The 15627-nt window shown below is 32.8% G+C and overlaps 1 protein-coding gene across 1 annotated transcript; it reads left to right on the top strand.

The window, feature by feature from the left end:
* The first annotated feature begins 14110 nt into the window (after positions 1–14110).
* Positions 14111–15354, top strand: LOC149815887 (uncharacterized). The gene has a single exon (XM_089989848.1). The coding sequence runs from the start codon at positions 14665–14667 to the stop codon at positions 15067–15069; it is 405 nt and encodes a 134-aa protein (XP_089845974.1). The 5' UTR covers positions 14111–14664; the 3' UTR covers positions 15070–15354.
* Positions 15355–15627: the final 273 nt, after the last annotated feature.

The following is a 15627-nucleotide window of genomic DNA, read 5'->3' on the forward strand; positions in this document are numbered from 1 at the left end:
ATTTGCTTTAAGCCCTTTCATATTTGCTATAGTGATGGATGAGCTTACGAGATCAATTCAAGAAAATGTGTCGTGGTGTATGTTGTTTGCTGATGATATTGTTTTGATTGATGAGTCTAGAGCTGGGGTTAATGCTAAGTTAGAATTATGGAGACAGACATTGGAAGCAAGAGGTTTTAAGTTGAGTAAGAGTAAGACAGAATATAAGGAATGTCGGTTTAGTAAGCAACGAAGTAGTGATGGGAGTGTAGTGAAGCTTGGTGAGCAAGAAATAGCGGTGGATGATTTTTTCAAATATTTAAGATCTATCAATCAAAAGTATGGAGAAATTGATAGAGATGTAAATCATAGGATAAAGATTGGGTGGATGAAATGGAAAAGTGCAATTGGAGTGTTGTGCGATCGTAGAATGCCATTGCAGTTGAAGGAAAAGTTTTATAGGACGACTATTAGGCCCGCTTTACTATATGGTAGGGAATGTTGGGCTGCCAAAAGACATCATATTCCAAAAATGAGTGTAGCTGAGATGCGTATGCTTAGATGGATGTGTGAAAATACAATAAAAGATAAGATTCAGAACGAGGAGATACGTAAGAAGGTAGGCGTTGCACCCATTGAAAATAAGATGAGAGAGAATCGTTTACGGTGGTTTGGACATATTCGACGAAGGCCTAATGATGCTCCAATTAGAAGGATGGAGAAATGGAAAAATATATTAGTTAAAAGAGGTCGAGGTATTCCTAGGAAGACTTGGATGGAGATGATAGGAAAGGATATGAAGGCTTTGAACCTCACCGAGGACATGGCATTGAATAGAAATGATTGGAGGAGAAGGATTCATGTGGAAGACCCAGAATGATTTTCTTTGTTGGTTCATATCGCCGACCCCAATTGTTTTGGGATGAAGTCGTAGTTGTTGTTGTTGTATTAAATCTTAAACTGAGAAGCAATTGCACATTCAAGTCTCATGCCCAAAAACAACAAAAGCAATCTTTGTTCTCATATTTGTATATATGAATTTCCTCCTAAATATATACAAAGTTCCTCATATATATGTGGATTTCACATGTTTAGGAGGAAATCCACATATAAGAGGAACTTCACATATATTTAGGAAGAAATTTGCATGTTTAAGAGAAAATCTACATATATATGAGAAAATTGCATGTTTATGAGGAAATCCACATATATAAAAGAAGCTTCACATATATATGAGGAAATCCACGTATATATAAAAAAAATTGCATATTTTCTACAAAACAATCTTTATTCTTAGATCTATATATCTCTAATCCAAAGTAAAAGATATGCATTTTTACAGTCATTAGAAAGCTAAGACACAAGCCTATAATTTTACTGTTTTGAGTCAACCAAAAACTCATCTAGGGTTCTCATTTTTTAGTTCTAAGATCAAAACAAAAATATGCTCTGCAAATAGGAACAACCGAATAGTCTATCTTTCAGAGGACTTTTTTTCTAACCGTTTGTCAGATCAATGTGGTCTTTATGACATTAGAAAGATAACACCCTGATCTATCTTTGTTTTTGTTTTTATTTTTTAATTTTTTGGCACCGATGGTCAAAAAATAGTATAAATTAGTTAGGATAGACATAACTCATATGTTCATCTCTTGTTTTAGGAACATTGTTGGGGTTGTATCTTAGTGTTCGTTAATCATTTTTCAGTGAATCAGGTGTCATTAAAAATCTATTTCTATCTAATTTTTTTATTCTTTTTTGTTTTTTTTCTAAAATCCTTTATTTTCTAGGTCAACAATCAATGACAAAGTCTCTTATAGATCTTGGATGCAATACTTAGGTACATATTTGAGAGAAAAATTGCATATCTGGAGGAAATTCATACATGTGAAGGTTAAAATGGTGCTTTTACATTCAACTATTGCACTTTTGGTCATCGAGCAAATTTTGGCAAATTGTGGGTTTTTTAGGGAAACATACCATTTTTACAGTACAATACGATCATTTTCTGTAAAAACTTTGCTTCTTCATCATCTTCAACATCTCATTCAAGCAACTAGTTTAGTTCATCCTATTCATTTCAACCAATCAAAAAATACGAAAAAATATTTTCAATTCATGATTTTTCTCCATTATTAAATCTTAAACTGAGAAGCAATTGCACATTCAAGGTTCATGCCCAAAAAAAGCAAAAGCCTAATTTTAGAAAATAGGGAAGACTAGAACCGATTAGGAGAGAGAGAGAGAGAGAGAGAGAGAGAGAGAGAGCTCTTGTTGTCACTCTAGCTAATGGCAACCAACATGAGATTGACAAGCTCTTATGCATTTGGTCAATCTTTAAGCCATTGAGGGGAGAAGAACCATGGGATTCAAACGAGGGTTTCCTAAAGTCTATTTAATGGCAGAAAAAACAAGAAGGGTAATTTAATTAATAAATCAAGAGCTCAAATCTATATGAGAGTATTTTTATACTATATTCAAATTGAAAGCTTAAACATAGTTCACATGAACTTAGTATAGCTTGAACAACTGAGCTAGTGTTTGAGTAGGCCTATTTGCAGCTCTACTAACAATGACCTAGGTTGGTTAGTGATGTAAATCAGGAGGGCCCGATTTATAAGAAAATCTACCCACTATAAATTATCTAAAGAAAAATATAAAATTCAAAGAAAATACTGGAAAGTAATAGAAAATTATTGGAAATTAACCAAAAAACAAGAATAATCAAGCGTCCAACTCCAATCTGCTTTCTACATAGGGCTCTCATCTTTTTATATGTGAGGTCTCCCAAATCTCAATCCAATTAAACTAACTAATTTGATAAACTCTTAAAAATATGAAACTCTTCTTAATTATCCTAATCTAATTAAATCTGAATATCATATCCAAGATCAATTATAAAATGATCCAAATACTAAAAATGATTCAAATGATAAAAAATCCCAAAACATCAAAGTACATCCAAACAGATCCTTATGGACCTTGGGTCTTCAACTTTGATTCTGCATTATTCTCCCCAGAGTTAGAGAAAACTTGTCCTCAAGTCTAGATTTCACTTACATTTTTTCCAATCTTGTTCCACCTTGTGGGTTATGGACCCAAAATACGAAAGTGAATGTGTACTGCTCCATAAACTTAGTAGTCCAAACTATTTTGGTATGCTTTTGAGAGTAAAATATTCTTTCTAAACCATCAGTAGTCATATGGGTCTCGATACAGATTCATATCAAATAGATCGAATGGAGCTAGGACTAGTTTAATCCAACCTAAAAAGGTCTATAAACCAACAATCTAGACCTCTTGCTTCAAATGATGTTGTTAGCACGTTCTAAAACCATACCCAATTATAAAGGTGTTTGTTTGGGCCAGACCCGAGTTTTAGCACATATAAATTGATGTCAATCTTTGTGTTAACGTTTAAAATTTAAGTTTTTTTATTATCTTCCATAGCTTTTGAGTGATTGACTAATCCATTAGATCATTGCCTCATATATTTCCTTAGGGGAGATCATGTGCAATATAATTGCACACTTTTAGTTTGCATTTGTGTGTTGCGAAAAGCTAGAGCTTTCTTCGAAAATACGCAACTTTTGATGATTTTCATGGGGCCCACAACGACAACGCAAAAGTGGGGCTCCCTTTCATTTGCAGAAAAGGAGCCTCAAAATCAATGTTGGATCCTCCTTTCCACGGTAATGGTTCCCATGGGTAGGGGGAGTCGGGCTCTTTTCATGGAAGAGATCTCCACATCTCATCATCCTTGTCAGCTGTAATGCTTAAGCAATGATAAAGGGTGAACATGTGTCATAGCACACTAAAAGTATGCAATCATTGCACCTTGATCCTCTCCTCTTTCCTTGATAGTAAGGTTTTTTTCCAAAACCATCTATGAGTCGGTTTACATGAACAACACGCGTAGGGCTGGCAAGCAAACCGAGCAACTCGTGACTAGGCTCAATTCGGCTGGTCACAAACTCTTTTATGATCAGTTTGTATAGTTGGCGAGACAAGCCACCGGCAACTCATTTAGCTTAAATGAGTCCAACCAAGAATAATATATAAATAATATATATTCCAAATATAAATAACATGAAATGCTTTTACATGAGTTAGCTCGTGTTTGGATCATTTCATTATAGACCAGCTGAGCTCAAGCTCGGCTCGCCTAAATACAAAAATGAGCCGAACCATTAGCTCAATCCATTGGTCAACCAGCTGTAGACACTCCAAAATTTTCAAGTCTATTCCAAACATCTACATTTTACAGATGCCATTCTCCTGCAGAACGATATCAAGTCTCACCCCTAGGTCTACTCCAGTCTAGAGGTCAGTTTTACCCCATTCTAGCCAATAAAATTACCATTTTACCCCTAAGTCATCCTTAGACTTCTCATCAATTAGGTTTAACCAAACTCATATCGAGTTTTGAAAAGTTAGAATGACTGTCATTTCTAACTCCTCTGAGCTCACGATGAGCGAATCCTAACCATTTTTTACCATTCCAGCTAATTTAGCTCATTTCAAGCCAAATAAGCTCACTTTAGCTCAAATCTTAACCAAACTGTCCCTGAGACAGTCAAATCCAGTAGATTTCATCCTAGTAAGTCTGATCTGAGTTCACCAAGAGTTCGAGTAGCTCAATTTCAGTTTAAAATCACTTTTTCACACTCGGACCTTCATTTCAGCCCATTCGAGCTCATTTTTAGCTTATTTGAGCTCAATACAGTCTAGATTGAGCTGACTTCAACTGGTTGAGCTAGTGATTTAACTCTAAAATTAGTTCATTTGAGTATAACTAGCTTCTAAATAAGTTTATTTTGAGCCAGTCCAACTCAAATTAGTGCAGACCAGTTTAGTACCATGTTTTTGCCCCTAGAGGGCGAAGACCCAAAAAAATAAAATTATCCAGGACACTGTTTCCAACAATTTTTGAACTGGGACAAACCCTAAATTCGGACTCGGATCCATTCCTTCACCTAATATTTCATCAATATTCAAGATCTGATCCATTTCAATTCGGATATTGGATTCAATGCTGGATCTGGTGTTTAATTTCTTTCCAGACCTGGACTTTTTATCTGATTTATTCAGAAATCCATATCCAGAGTCCAATTCATTATTTGAGCCTGGATTATCTCATCAGATATCTAGAATCCAATCAAACCATTTCGGATCTAGTTCGGTGTGGATCCACCTTCTGATCCATTCAGAAGTTCAATTCAATCAAATTCTGAACATAGATTAATCTAACATCCAAGATTCAATTTTACTTATGAGATTTTGATTCAAATCTAGATCCAACTTTATTCTTTGAACTGGATCCAGATCCAAAATTCCAAATTTATTATGAATTTGGGGCTTTCTCCATTTACAATCCATAATTTAGGGTTTGATTCCCATTTCGAACCAAATTTTCATCAGATCGAGTTCTAAATCTAATCTTTTTCAAAACTTTGGATCTAGATACCCTTTTTTTATTCTAATTTCAAAATCAATATTTGAATTTTCAAATTCAAAACCACCATTTTATAAAAATCTTTTGAAAAATACCTTGGATCTAGTTCAAAATTCAATTTGGATTTCGAAATGTCAAAATGGATCCAGATTCAGTTTCAAAATCCATTTTTTATTTAAAGTCAATTGGGGATTTTCAAATTCAAAATCAAAATCCAATCTTTACCCCCAATTTTAAAGAAATAATCTTTTGAATTTCAAAAATGCTTTGAAAATACCCTGGATCCAGTTTAAAATTCAATTTGGATTGTGAAATATCAAAATGAATCTAGATCCATTTTCAAAATCCAATTTTCATTCAAAATCAATTTGGGGATTTCAATTTCAAAATCAAAATTCAATTTTTATCCCCAATTTCAAGATAAATCTTTGAAATTTCAGAAACCAAAATCAATGTTTTATAAAAATTCTCAAAATTTCAATCTGGATCCGGTTTTGCCCAATTTGGATTTCATAAATCAAAATCGGATTTTTGGAATCCAATTATTTATAAAATCCCCTTTTCATTATTCATATTTTATCTCCCTTCTTCTTAATTTTTAAAACCAAAAATCAAAAATGTTGTTTTCCAAGAGGGGCGCCATTTGGTATTTTCAAAAAAACCAAAATAAAAATCATTTTTTAGAAAACCTTTAAAAAACCCTTTACTTTTAAAAACCCACATGAGCATCACCCCCAAGGTCATGCCATGTGTCAAATTTTCAAGAAAAACCTTTTTTTGCCCATTTAAAAATTTTCAAAAAGACACACATGTGCGCCCTCTTGCAAGAGGGTGCCGTGTGTCATTTTTTTTGACAAAAGGGCACTTTTGCCCATTTACAAAATGGGAAAAGACCCATATGGGGTTGTCACCAACCCCATGTGAGCTCCCCCTCTATGGGCACCCATGTGCAAGCAAGGGTGCCATGTGTAAAAGCTCTTCCAAAAGGGCATTTATGCCCCTTTAAAAAAATGGCCAAATGGGCTTGAGTTCTATTTTTTGAGATTTTTTAGTCTCATATCTAAAGTTTTGCAAAAGTCAATCCCATTCCTCAACTATAAATAGACCCCTTGGGGGTCTCTCAAATCATCAAGTTGGAGTTTGAGAAATTGAGAGAACAAAAAAAAAGTTCTTTCTTTCTCTTCCCTCCTCCTCCCTCTTTCCTCCCTTTTCCCTTTGAGTGAAGAGTTTTCCAAAGAAGAAAACTCTTTTCCTTGGCATTTGGTGGCTCAAGCTTGAAGGTGGTGGCTGGAGCAAGGAAGAAGAAGCCCAAGGTAGGTCATCTCTCTCTCTTTCTTTTGATTTTCTTTCTTTTCTTTCTATTTCTTCCAATTTCTCAAAATTGCCCCCCATTTTTTCCCTTCCTTTCTTACATTTCCTTTCAATTTCATGTAATACCAATGTAGATCTATTTCAATTCCATGTAAATTTTCATTTTCTATGCTTTGATCTATTCAAATTGCTATTTACTTTATGCATTTTCATTTTAGCCATTTAGAGTTAGGATTTGATCTTCAACAGATCAAATTTTATATTCTATGGGCAAAATCAATTTCAATTTATGCCCCAATGCTTTTAATTTTATTTTATATGCTTTCTTTTAGATTTTTATAGCATTTTATTATCATCAATGATCTAGAATGATAGATCTTACGTTTTGATCATTGGATCAATCCATTTTGAGATTCTATTCCATTTAATGATGTTGAGATGCTATTTTCAATTCTAGTCTATTTTTGCCTTCATTATTTTGCATATAATTAGGTATTATTTTGATTTGTTTTTTTATCACATCATCATACATATATTTTTGGAATCCACACCAAAAATCAGATCATTCTGATGTGTTTTGATCCCTCAAAAAAATCAAGATTCAGACCCTGCTGTTTAGCCTTGTCTGAATTTTTCATGAAATTAGACCAACTTGTTTGAGTAATTCCTCTCTAACTAGAGATGATCTTCCAAATCTATAAAAAAGAAAATCTCCAGCATTGACTCTAGTTTCTTCATGAAAATGTTTATCAATTTCTATGGTATTTTGATATATGTTTTTGGCCAAAAACCACAACTATGTTTTACTATATCACTTTTATAGTCTAATTTTTAGCCTATTTTGTTTCAATGATATCTCCCTAAAGGAAGATCATTTTTCAGATCTGTAAAAAGGATCTGCTTCATCTGCATGTCTAGTTTTTGCATGTAAATATTTATTCATTTATATAGAATATTTCTATTTATTTTGCATTTTAAATTGAAACGTTACCTGTTTGCAATTACAGGCATTTTTTATTATATATATATATTGTCTAATATACCCAATAGGGGTATTTTAGTCATTTCACAAGTACCCGATAGGGGTACTTGTTATTTTCCCCTTTTTTTGTATTTATTTTGCACATTCTTTTTTCTTTTTTTATTTTTGTTTTTTACCCACATAAGGGGCCCCACCATTGAGTCGATGGGGCCCCCAACGGTCACATTTGTGACTGTTGGGGGCTCCCAACGACTCCATGGGGAGCCCCCTTTTGTGGCACTTCTTTTTAGGCCATAAGGCCACCCCTCTCTCCCTTTCTTTTTGTATATATAGGGGTGCCCCCCTCTTGTATTCTTCACTCTTGAGAGCTCTCTCTTTTCAATAAGAGACATTTATATTTTTATGTTGTGTTGTCTCTTTATGGATTTGGGTGTTATCCCTTTTGTTTGTCCATTGGTGGTTGTTGTAAGTGCTTATCACACTCTTTGTTTTTTCGCATATCTCATTACAGTTTCTTACATAGAATCAATATGGAAAGCATTGAGTGAAGGAGGTGATGTGTACAATTGGGTTAAAGGCATGAGCATCTAGACCAAGAAAACTTGAACAGGGAAAATCTTATTAAAAACATCGAAAAGGAGAAAGTTAAAAGTATATTTTGCAGCATTTATCAATGTTGTAAAATACATATTGTAACTCGTGTCATAATTGCAATAAATTGGTATCACAAATTTGCATGACATAATGTTAAACATTTAAAAATTTGAAAAAATACATAATGGCAATTATGAATGAAGCTATATAATGCAAAAAATATACAACAGAATAAAGTAAAAAAAAATACTATCACATGAAGTTTGTGTTTCCTGTTTGGCTTCAACTGCCATCTGTTGACCTCTCTCTCTCTCTCTCTCTCTCTCCCATACAGTGTTATTAAAAGCGCACCTCAAGGCTCAAAAAGCGTGCCTCGCCTAAAGGCAGGGGGCTTTGTGCCTTGAGGCGCAAGCATAAGGCGCAAAAGCCCTGAGGCGCACGCCTTGATGCAAACGCCTCAGGGCGAGGCGCGCCTCAAGGTGAGGCGTACGCGCCTCACCTTGTTTTGGTAAATTTATATTTTTCATCCATTTTACATTGAAATTTGAGGATCTCAATTGGAACTCCGGTCTGGCCCATGTATGGTATGAAAGTTCACAAACCATATCATATATTAATTGGGCCCTTCGTGTCTGACCCGGATTCTTTTTTAACCTTTTTATTTATCATCAAACCCAAACCATTGACACCCCTAGGTGAAAGGTGCTTGCCTGAATCAACCTGATTGATTGAACTTGAAAGGTAAAGTTCTTGAATTAAGTTTTGAGCCTGAAGTGGACCTTGTTGGGGCATTTACACAAGAGCTCCAAACCAAACCAGTTTTTGTCCTTTTAAATCTCTTTTTTTTCTTAATTAGCCATGGAGAAGCTGCTGCTATAGCTTTGACCTGACTTGCTGCATTTGTATCTCCCTAATGGGAGTTCATTTTTTAGATCTTTCAAAAGGAGTTTTTTTCTTATAATGTCTAGTTTATGCATGTCAATTTTCATAATTTTTTATTAAGTTTTCGTCTGTCATTTGAATAAAAGATCAGAAACCTATTGAAATTTCTTTCACAGGCTTTTACAGATTTTTAATCAACTTGATTAGATGAGATCCCCCTTATGGGAGATCATTTTCTAGATCTGTAAATTGAAGATTTTTCTTTTACATATCTAATTTATCTTCTTAAATTTTCAGAAATTTCTAAAAAAGTTTTTATATTCGATTTTGATCAAAAGTCAGAACACTATGATTTTGCCCTTTTAGGCATTTCTCAATCTTCATTTCAACTTGTTGTGATGTGTCCTCTTTAAGAAAAATTCACTTTTGAAATCCTTAAAAAGGGTTTTCTTTCATTTTAGTTTTAGTTTATCCACATAGGGTGTCATTTGGTATTTTCAAAAAAAACCAAAATAAAAATCATTTTTTAGTAAACCTTTAAAAACTCCTTCACTTTTAAAAACCCACATGATCATCACCCCCAAGGTGATGTCATGTGTCAATTTTTCAAGAAAAACCCCTTTTTGCTTATTTAGAAAATTTTAAAAAGACACACATGTGCACCCTCTTGCAAGAGGGTGCCATATGTCATTTTTTTCATAAAAGAGCACTTTTGCCGATTTACAAAATGAGAAAAGACCCACATGGGGTTGGCGCCAACCCCATGTGAGCCCCCTCTTGCCATATAGGCACCCATGTGCAAGCAAGGGTGCCATGTGTAAAAGCTCTTCCAAAAGGGCATTTATGCCCTATTACAAAAAAGAAAAATGCCCAAATAGGCTTGGCTTCTACTTTTTGAGATTTTTTAGTCCCATATCTAAAGTTTTGCAAAAGCCAACCCCATTTCTCAACTATAAATAGACCCCTTGGGGGTCTCACAAATCATCAAGTTGGAGTTTGAGAAATTGAGAGAACAAAAAAAAGTTCTTTCTTTCTCTTTCCTCCTCTTCTCACTTTCCTCCCTTTTCCCTTTGAGTGAAGAATTTTTCAAAGAAGAAAACTCTTCTCCTTAGCATTTGATGGCTCAAGCTTGAAGGTGGTGGCTGGAATAAGGAAGAAGAAGCCCAAGGTAGGCCATCTCTCTCCATTTATTTTTTATTTTTCTTTCTATTTCTTTCAATTTCTCAAAATCGCCTCCTTTTTTTTCTTTCTTTCTTGCATTTTCTTTCAATTTCATGTAATACCAATGTAGATCTAGTTCAATTCCATATAAATTTTCATTTTCTATGCTTTAATTTATTCAAATTGCTATTTACTTTATGTATTTTCATTTTAACCATTTAGTGTTAGGATTTGATCTTCAATAGATCAAATTCTATATTCTATGGGCAAAATCAATTTCAATTTATGCCTCAATACTTTTAATTTCATTTTATATACTTTCCTTTATATTTTTATATCATTTTATTATCATCAATGATCTAAAATGATAGATCTCACGTTTTGATCATTGGATCAATCCATTTTGAGATTATATTCCATTCAATGATGTTGGGATGACATTTTCAATTCTGGTATGTCTTTACCTTCATCATTTCGCATATAATTAGGTCTTATTTTGATTTTTTTACCACATCATCATGCATATGTTTTTTGAATCGTCACCAAAAATTAGATCATTCTGATGTATTTTAATCCCTCAAAAAAATCGAAATTCGGACCCTATTGTTTAGCCTCGTTCGGATTTTCCCTGAAATTAGACCAACTTGTTTGAGTGATTCCTCCATAACCAAAGATGATCTTTCAAATCTGTAAAAAGAGAAATCTCCAGCATTGAGTCTAGTTTTTTTGTGTATGTTTTCATCAATTTCTATAGTATTTTGATATCTATTTTTTGCCAAAAATGATAATTATGTTTTACTGTGTCACTTTTATAGTCTAATTTTTAGCCCATTTTGTTTCAAAGATATCTCCTTAATGGGAGATCATTTTTCTGATCTGTAAAAAGGATCCTCTTCATATACATGTCTAGTTTTTTTATATAAATTTTTATATATTTCTATGAAATATTTTTATTTTGTTGCATTTTAATTCAAAACCTTGCCTGTTTGCAATTACATGCATTATTTCGACTTAAAACCAACTTGTTGCATTCACATCTCCCTAATGGGAGATCATTTTTTAGATATTTAAAAAAGAGTTTTTTACTTATAATGTCTAGTTTATACATGTCAATTTTCATATTTTTTCAATAAGTTTTCATCTGACATTCAGATAAAAAATCAGAAACCTGTTGAAATTTCTTTCACAGGCTTTTATAGATTTTTGATCAACTTGATCAAATGAGATCTCCCTTATGGGAGATTATTTTCTAGATTTGTAAATTAAAGATTTCTCCTTTACATGTCTAGTTTATTTTCTTAAATTTTCAGAAATTTCAAAAAAGCTTTTAGATTTGATTTTGATCAAAAGTCGAAGCACTATCATTTTGCTCTTTTAAGTATTTCTCAAGCTTCATTTCAACTTGTTTTGATGTGTCCTCTTTAAGAAAAAATTCATTTTTGAAATCTGTAAAAATGGTTTTTTTATTATAATTTTAGTTTATTCACATAAAATTTCATAATTTTTTTGACATGTTTACAGATTTTCCTTTATTTTTTGGGGCATAAATAGGTAGATCTTGGATTTTTCTTCAATTTTTTAATAATTGAAGAAAATCCATAAATGCCTACATTTATTTCTAACATGTTTGTTCATTTTGCAGGATTTTTTTTTCTTTTCTTTTATTGTCAATTAATGTAATTCGTTCAAGTATTGTGATATTATATTAATGAAAAATTTTACTTTATGCTTAGTTTAGAATGAATGAGCATCTTAGTTTAATTTTATTCATTTTAATTTATTGCATATTTTTTTTATTTCTTAAAAATACTATGGAAACATGAATGACATGTGCACCATTTAATAAAAGATAATTAATGTTAAGTAAAGTTCATATTTACGGCCATAGTCAGGATATGAATAATACTTAAAATTGTTATTCTTTGTTAAAGTATAATTCATTTTAAAAGATCATCATATTTCAAAATACATTTTCTTCCTTTATTAGAATCTAAAATAAAGATTAAATCAAAGTATATTCGCGGGTATAGTCATAAATATATAAAAATTCAATCTTGTTTTAATTCTACAAAGACACAAAAATCCATTTCATTATTTATTAGAATTTAGATAAAGATTAAAATTAGAATATGTTTGTGACCATAGTCATGAATATATTAAAGTTTTAATCTTGTTTTAATTCTATTAAAGAGTGAAGTTTGATTTTAATTCTAATTTCAAATACATTCTTTTAAATACATTCATCATTTAAGATAGAATTGCATCATTTTTTTTAATTATTTCAAGTGATTTTCGAAATGATTTTTAAAAACAATTTTCATTTAAAATTTCAAAGTCATCTTTTATTTTCATTTTCACAAATTCAAAGCTATTTTTCAATTCTTATTTCCTATTTTATTCAATTTCAAATCCTATTTCGAATATTCATCTTCAATTTCCAATTTTTTATTTTTATTTCTAATATTCTATTTTTCAAATCCCAAATTTCGAAACTCAATTTCAATTTCAATTTCAATTTCAATTTCAATTTTTTATTTTTCTTCAAATTTCCAATTCTAAATTTTGAATTCCATTTTCAATTTCAATCTTCTATTTTCAAATCCTAAAATTCGAATTTCATTTTCAAATTCAAATGTCAATTTCAAAATTTTGTATTTTTCAAATTTCAATTCTTAATTTCATTTCAATTCTCAAATTTTATTTCAAATTAAAATTAAAATTAAAATTTCATTTTGAATTTCCAATTTTTCAATTTCTAATTTCCAAGTTAATTTTCAAATTCAATTATATTTTCAATTTCAGATTTCAACTCTTCAATTTGAAATTCAAAGTTCATTTTTATACTTCAAATCTAATTCTGATCTTTAATTTTAATTCTAAAAAGCAATTTCAAAATTTCAAGTTTGATTTTGAATTAAATTTTAAATTAAAAAATCAACTCCAAATTTGATTTTTCATCAATTCAGATTTCAAATTTCTTAACTTTGAATTCAATTTCAAAACTTTCAATTTCAAACTTTTAAATTCATTTCAAATTTCAATTTTTCAAGGCAAAATCGATTTTTGAACTTCAAAGTCATTTCTAAAAGGATATTTTCAAATCTATTTCAAAATCACTTGAAAAAATCCAAATCTTCAAAGCATTTCCAAAAGCATACATATTTTTAAGTTGAAAATCATAGCACAAGCATGATTTTATGTGCATGTAGGACTTAGAATAATTTCTTAAATAAATTTAGGTAAGTCAAAGGCATAAATTCGATCCTTGGTTCGATTACCCCTGGTAAAGACGTCAGGAACGATTGAACTTTGTACCGATGAGTGAATCTCGTCTTCCTATTTTCTCACAAATTTCAAAATGAAGATGAGTAATTTCAAAATATCTTTACAAAGACCTTGTGAGAGTTTTCCTCTTTTTTCTCCTAAAAAAAGTTTTTTTTCGCAATGATCTCACCAGTCCAAACATACCCTCTTAATTTAGTTAGGCTGGTTTACCAGCCATATGCAAAGGAAATGCCCTGCAAAAATGCAGGGATGGATATGGAAATTGAAATAAGGAGGGATTAGATTTGTCAATTGTCTAAAATTTAAAGACGATTATGAAAAAGCCCCTTAGAAAAATAAAATGAATATAACACCAAATAACGGGTAGTCATGTGCACGTAAAGATTAGTTAAAAAAGAAAAAGAAAAAAAAAAGCCCATCCACCAGCAGCTCTTTTAATCCAACCAATCTCAACCCAAGAAAATCCATGCACTCCTCTCTCTCTCTCTCTCTCTGATTTTCTTGGTTTGCTGTAACCATGATGGTTCTAATCTCCAATTTTCACGCGCCTCATGACATGCCAACCGTGTGTCCATTTTGATCTGTGTTTTTTTCACTGGTTTCTCGAAACACCAACGTGTCTTTATTGTCTCAAAATCCAAAGAAAAGATTTTTCGAGTATTGGGTACTCTACAGACGTCTTCTTCTCTTTCCTCTTTTTCTTCGCTGGTGGGAAATTGATATGTTAGTCTTTTCACCTTGTTTGCTTCCCTCTGTTTGTGTGTACTCTCGTTTCTAGCCATTTTCTTTTGGTTTTTGCTGTTGCTGCGATGGTTGGTCTTGTGGGTAGTGGGCAGAGCAATCGACAAATTATTAAAATCTCATTTCTAGCATCACCATCTTCATTTTCTTGGGTGTTTTATGGTTTTCAGTTTCTGGTTTATGGGTATTAGACTTTAGAAGTGATTAACGTCTCACTTCTGGCATCCCTAGTGTTCTTTTTTTGGGCCTTTTGGGTGGTGGGTGGTTGGGGGTTATGGGTAGAGGAAGAGGAAAAGGGAAGAAGCCAACTGCTGTGAGCAATCATGAAGAGCCAGGGAGTGGTGGGGAAGACCCAATCCCTGCTTATAAGAGGAGGGGGAGGCCCCAGAAGCCACTCAAGGATGAAATTGAAGAAGACGAAGTTGAGAAGATGGAGGACGAAGGGCCTGAGACGGTGGCCAAGAGCAAGGAGATGAAGGCTCCGGCTGTTGCAGAGAATGGGAAGAAGAGGAAGAGGTTCCCTCAGATCAAGGAGAACGCGGACTTAAACGCAGACGAGAACGGCGGCCCCAGAACCGGAAACGAGGAGTCCGTCAAGCCCAATGGTTTCCGGCTTAACGGGAGCAGGCGGAAGAGCAAACCACGCCGTGCAGCTGAGGCAGTTGTTGAGTGCAAGTGATGGTTGGTTGTGCCCTCTACAGCTTGCCGCCTCCTTTTGCTACACAGGATTTTTGCTTGATTTTCTTGTTGTTTAGTCTCCAATTATTTTTTTTTGTTATATCTCCTTCTTTTCATTTTTATTTTTGTTGGTTGTTAATGTCTTCAATTTGGAAATTGCGGTGAGGAGTATGTATTTTTTTCGTTTTTATTGATTGAAGCCAGAAATCTATTATTAGGTCCTTTAACCTGTTTTTGTTCTATGATTTTTTGATATGAAATATAAACCATAATTCTCTTTCTTTCCCTTTGTCGTATAGTTGTTTTTATCAATTCATTGTGGGTAACCTCTTTGCCGCATTTTTCTCTCATCTTTCAACATGTGCATAAATGCTCACACTTTATGCGATACTTGCAGAGATACGCATATGTGTTCATTTTAAAATTCTTGCTGTCTATTTCTGTGTCTATGCGTTTTATGTGCATTGAGCTTGAAAACTAGCTGCTGGATCATTGACCAGGAGAACAGTGCATAGGTTGATTCAAATGCACAAGGACATCATTTCCCACGTAATTCCGG

Source organism: Nuphar pumila, chromosome 15, assembly GCF_984573655.1.
Source record: "Nuphar pumila chromosome 15, dmNupPumi1.hap1.1, whole genome shotgun sequence".
Lineage (NCBI taxonomy): Eukaryota > Viridiplantae > Streptophyta > Magnoliopsida > Nymphaeales > Nymphaeaceae > Nuphar > Nuphar pumila.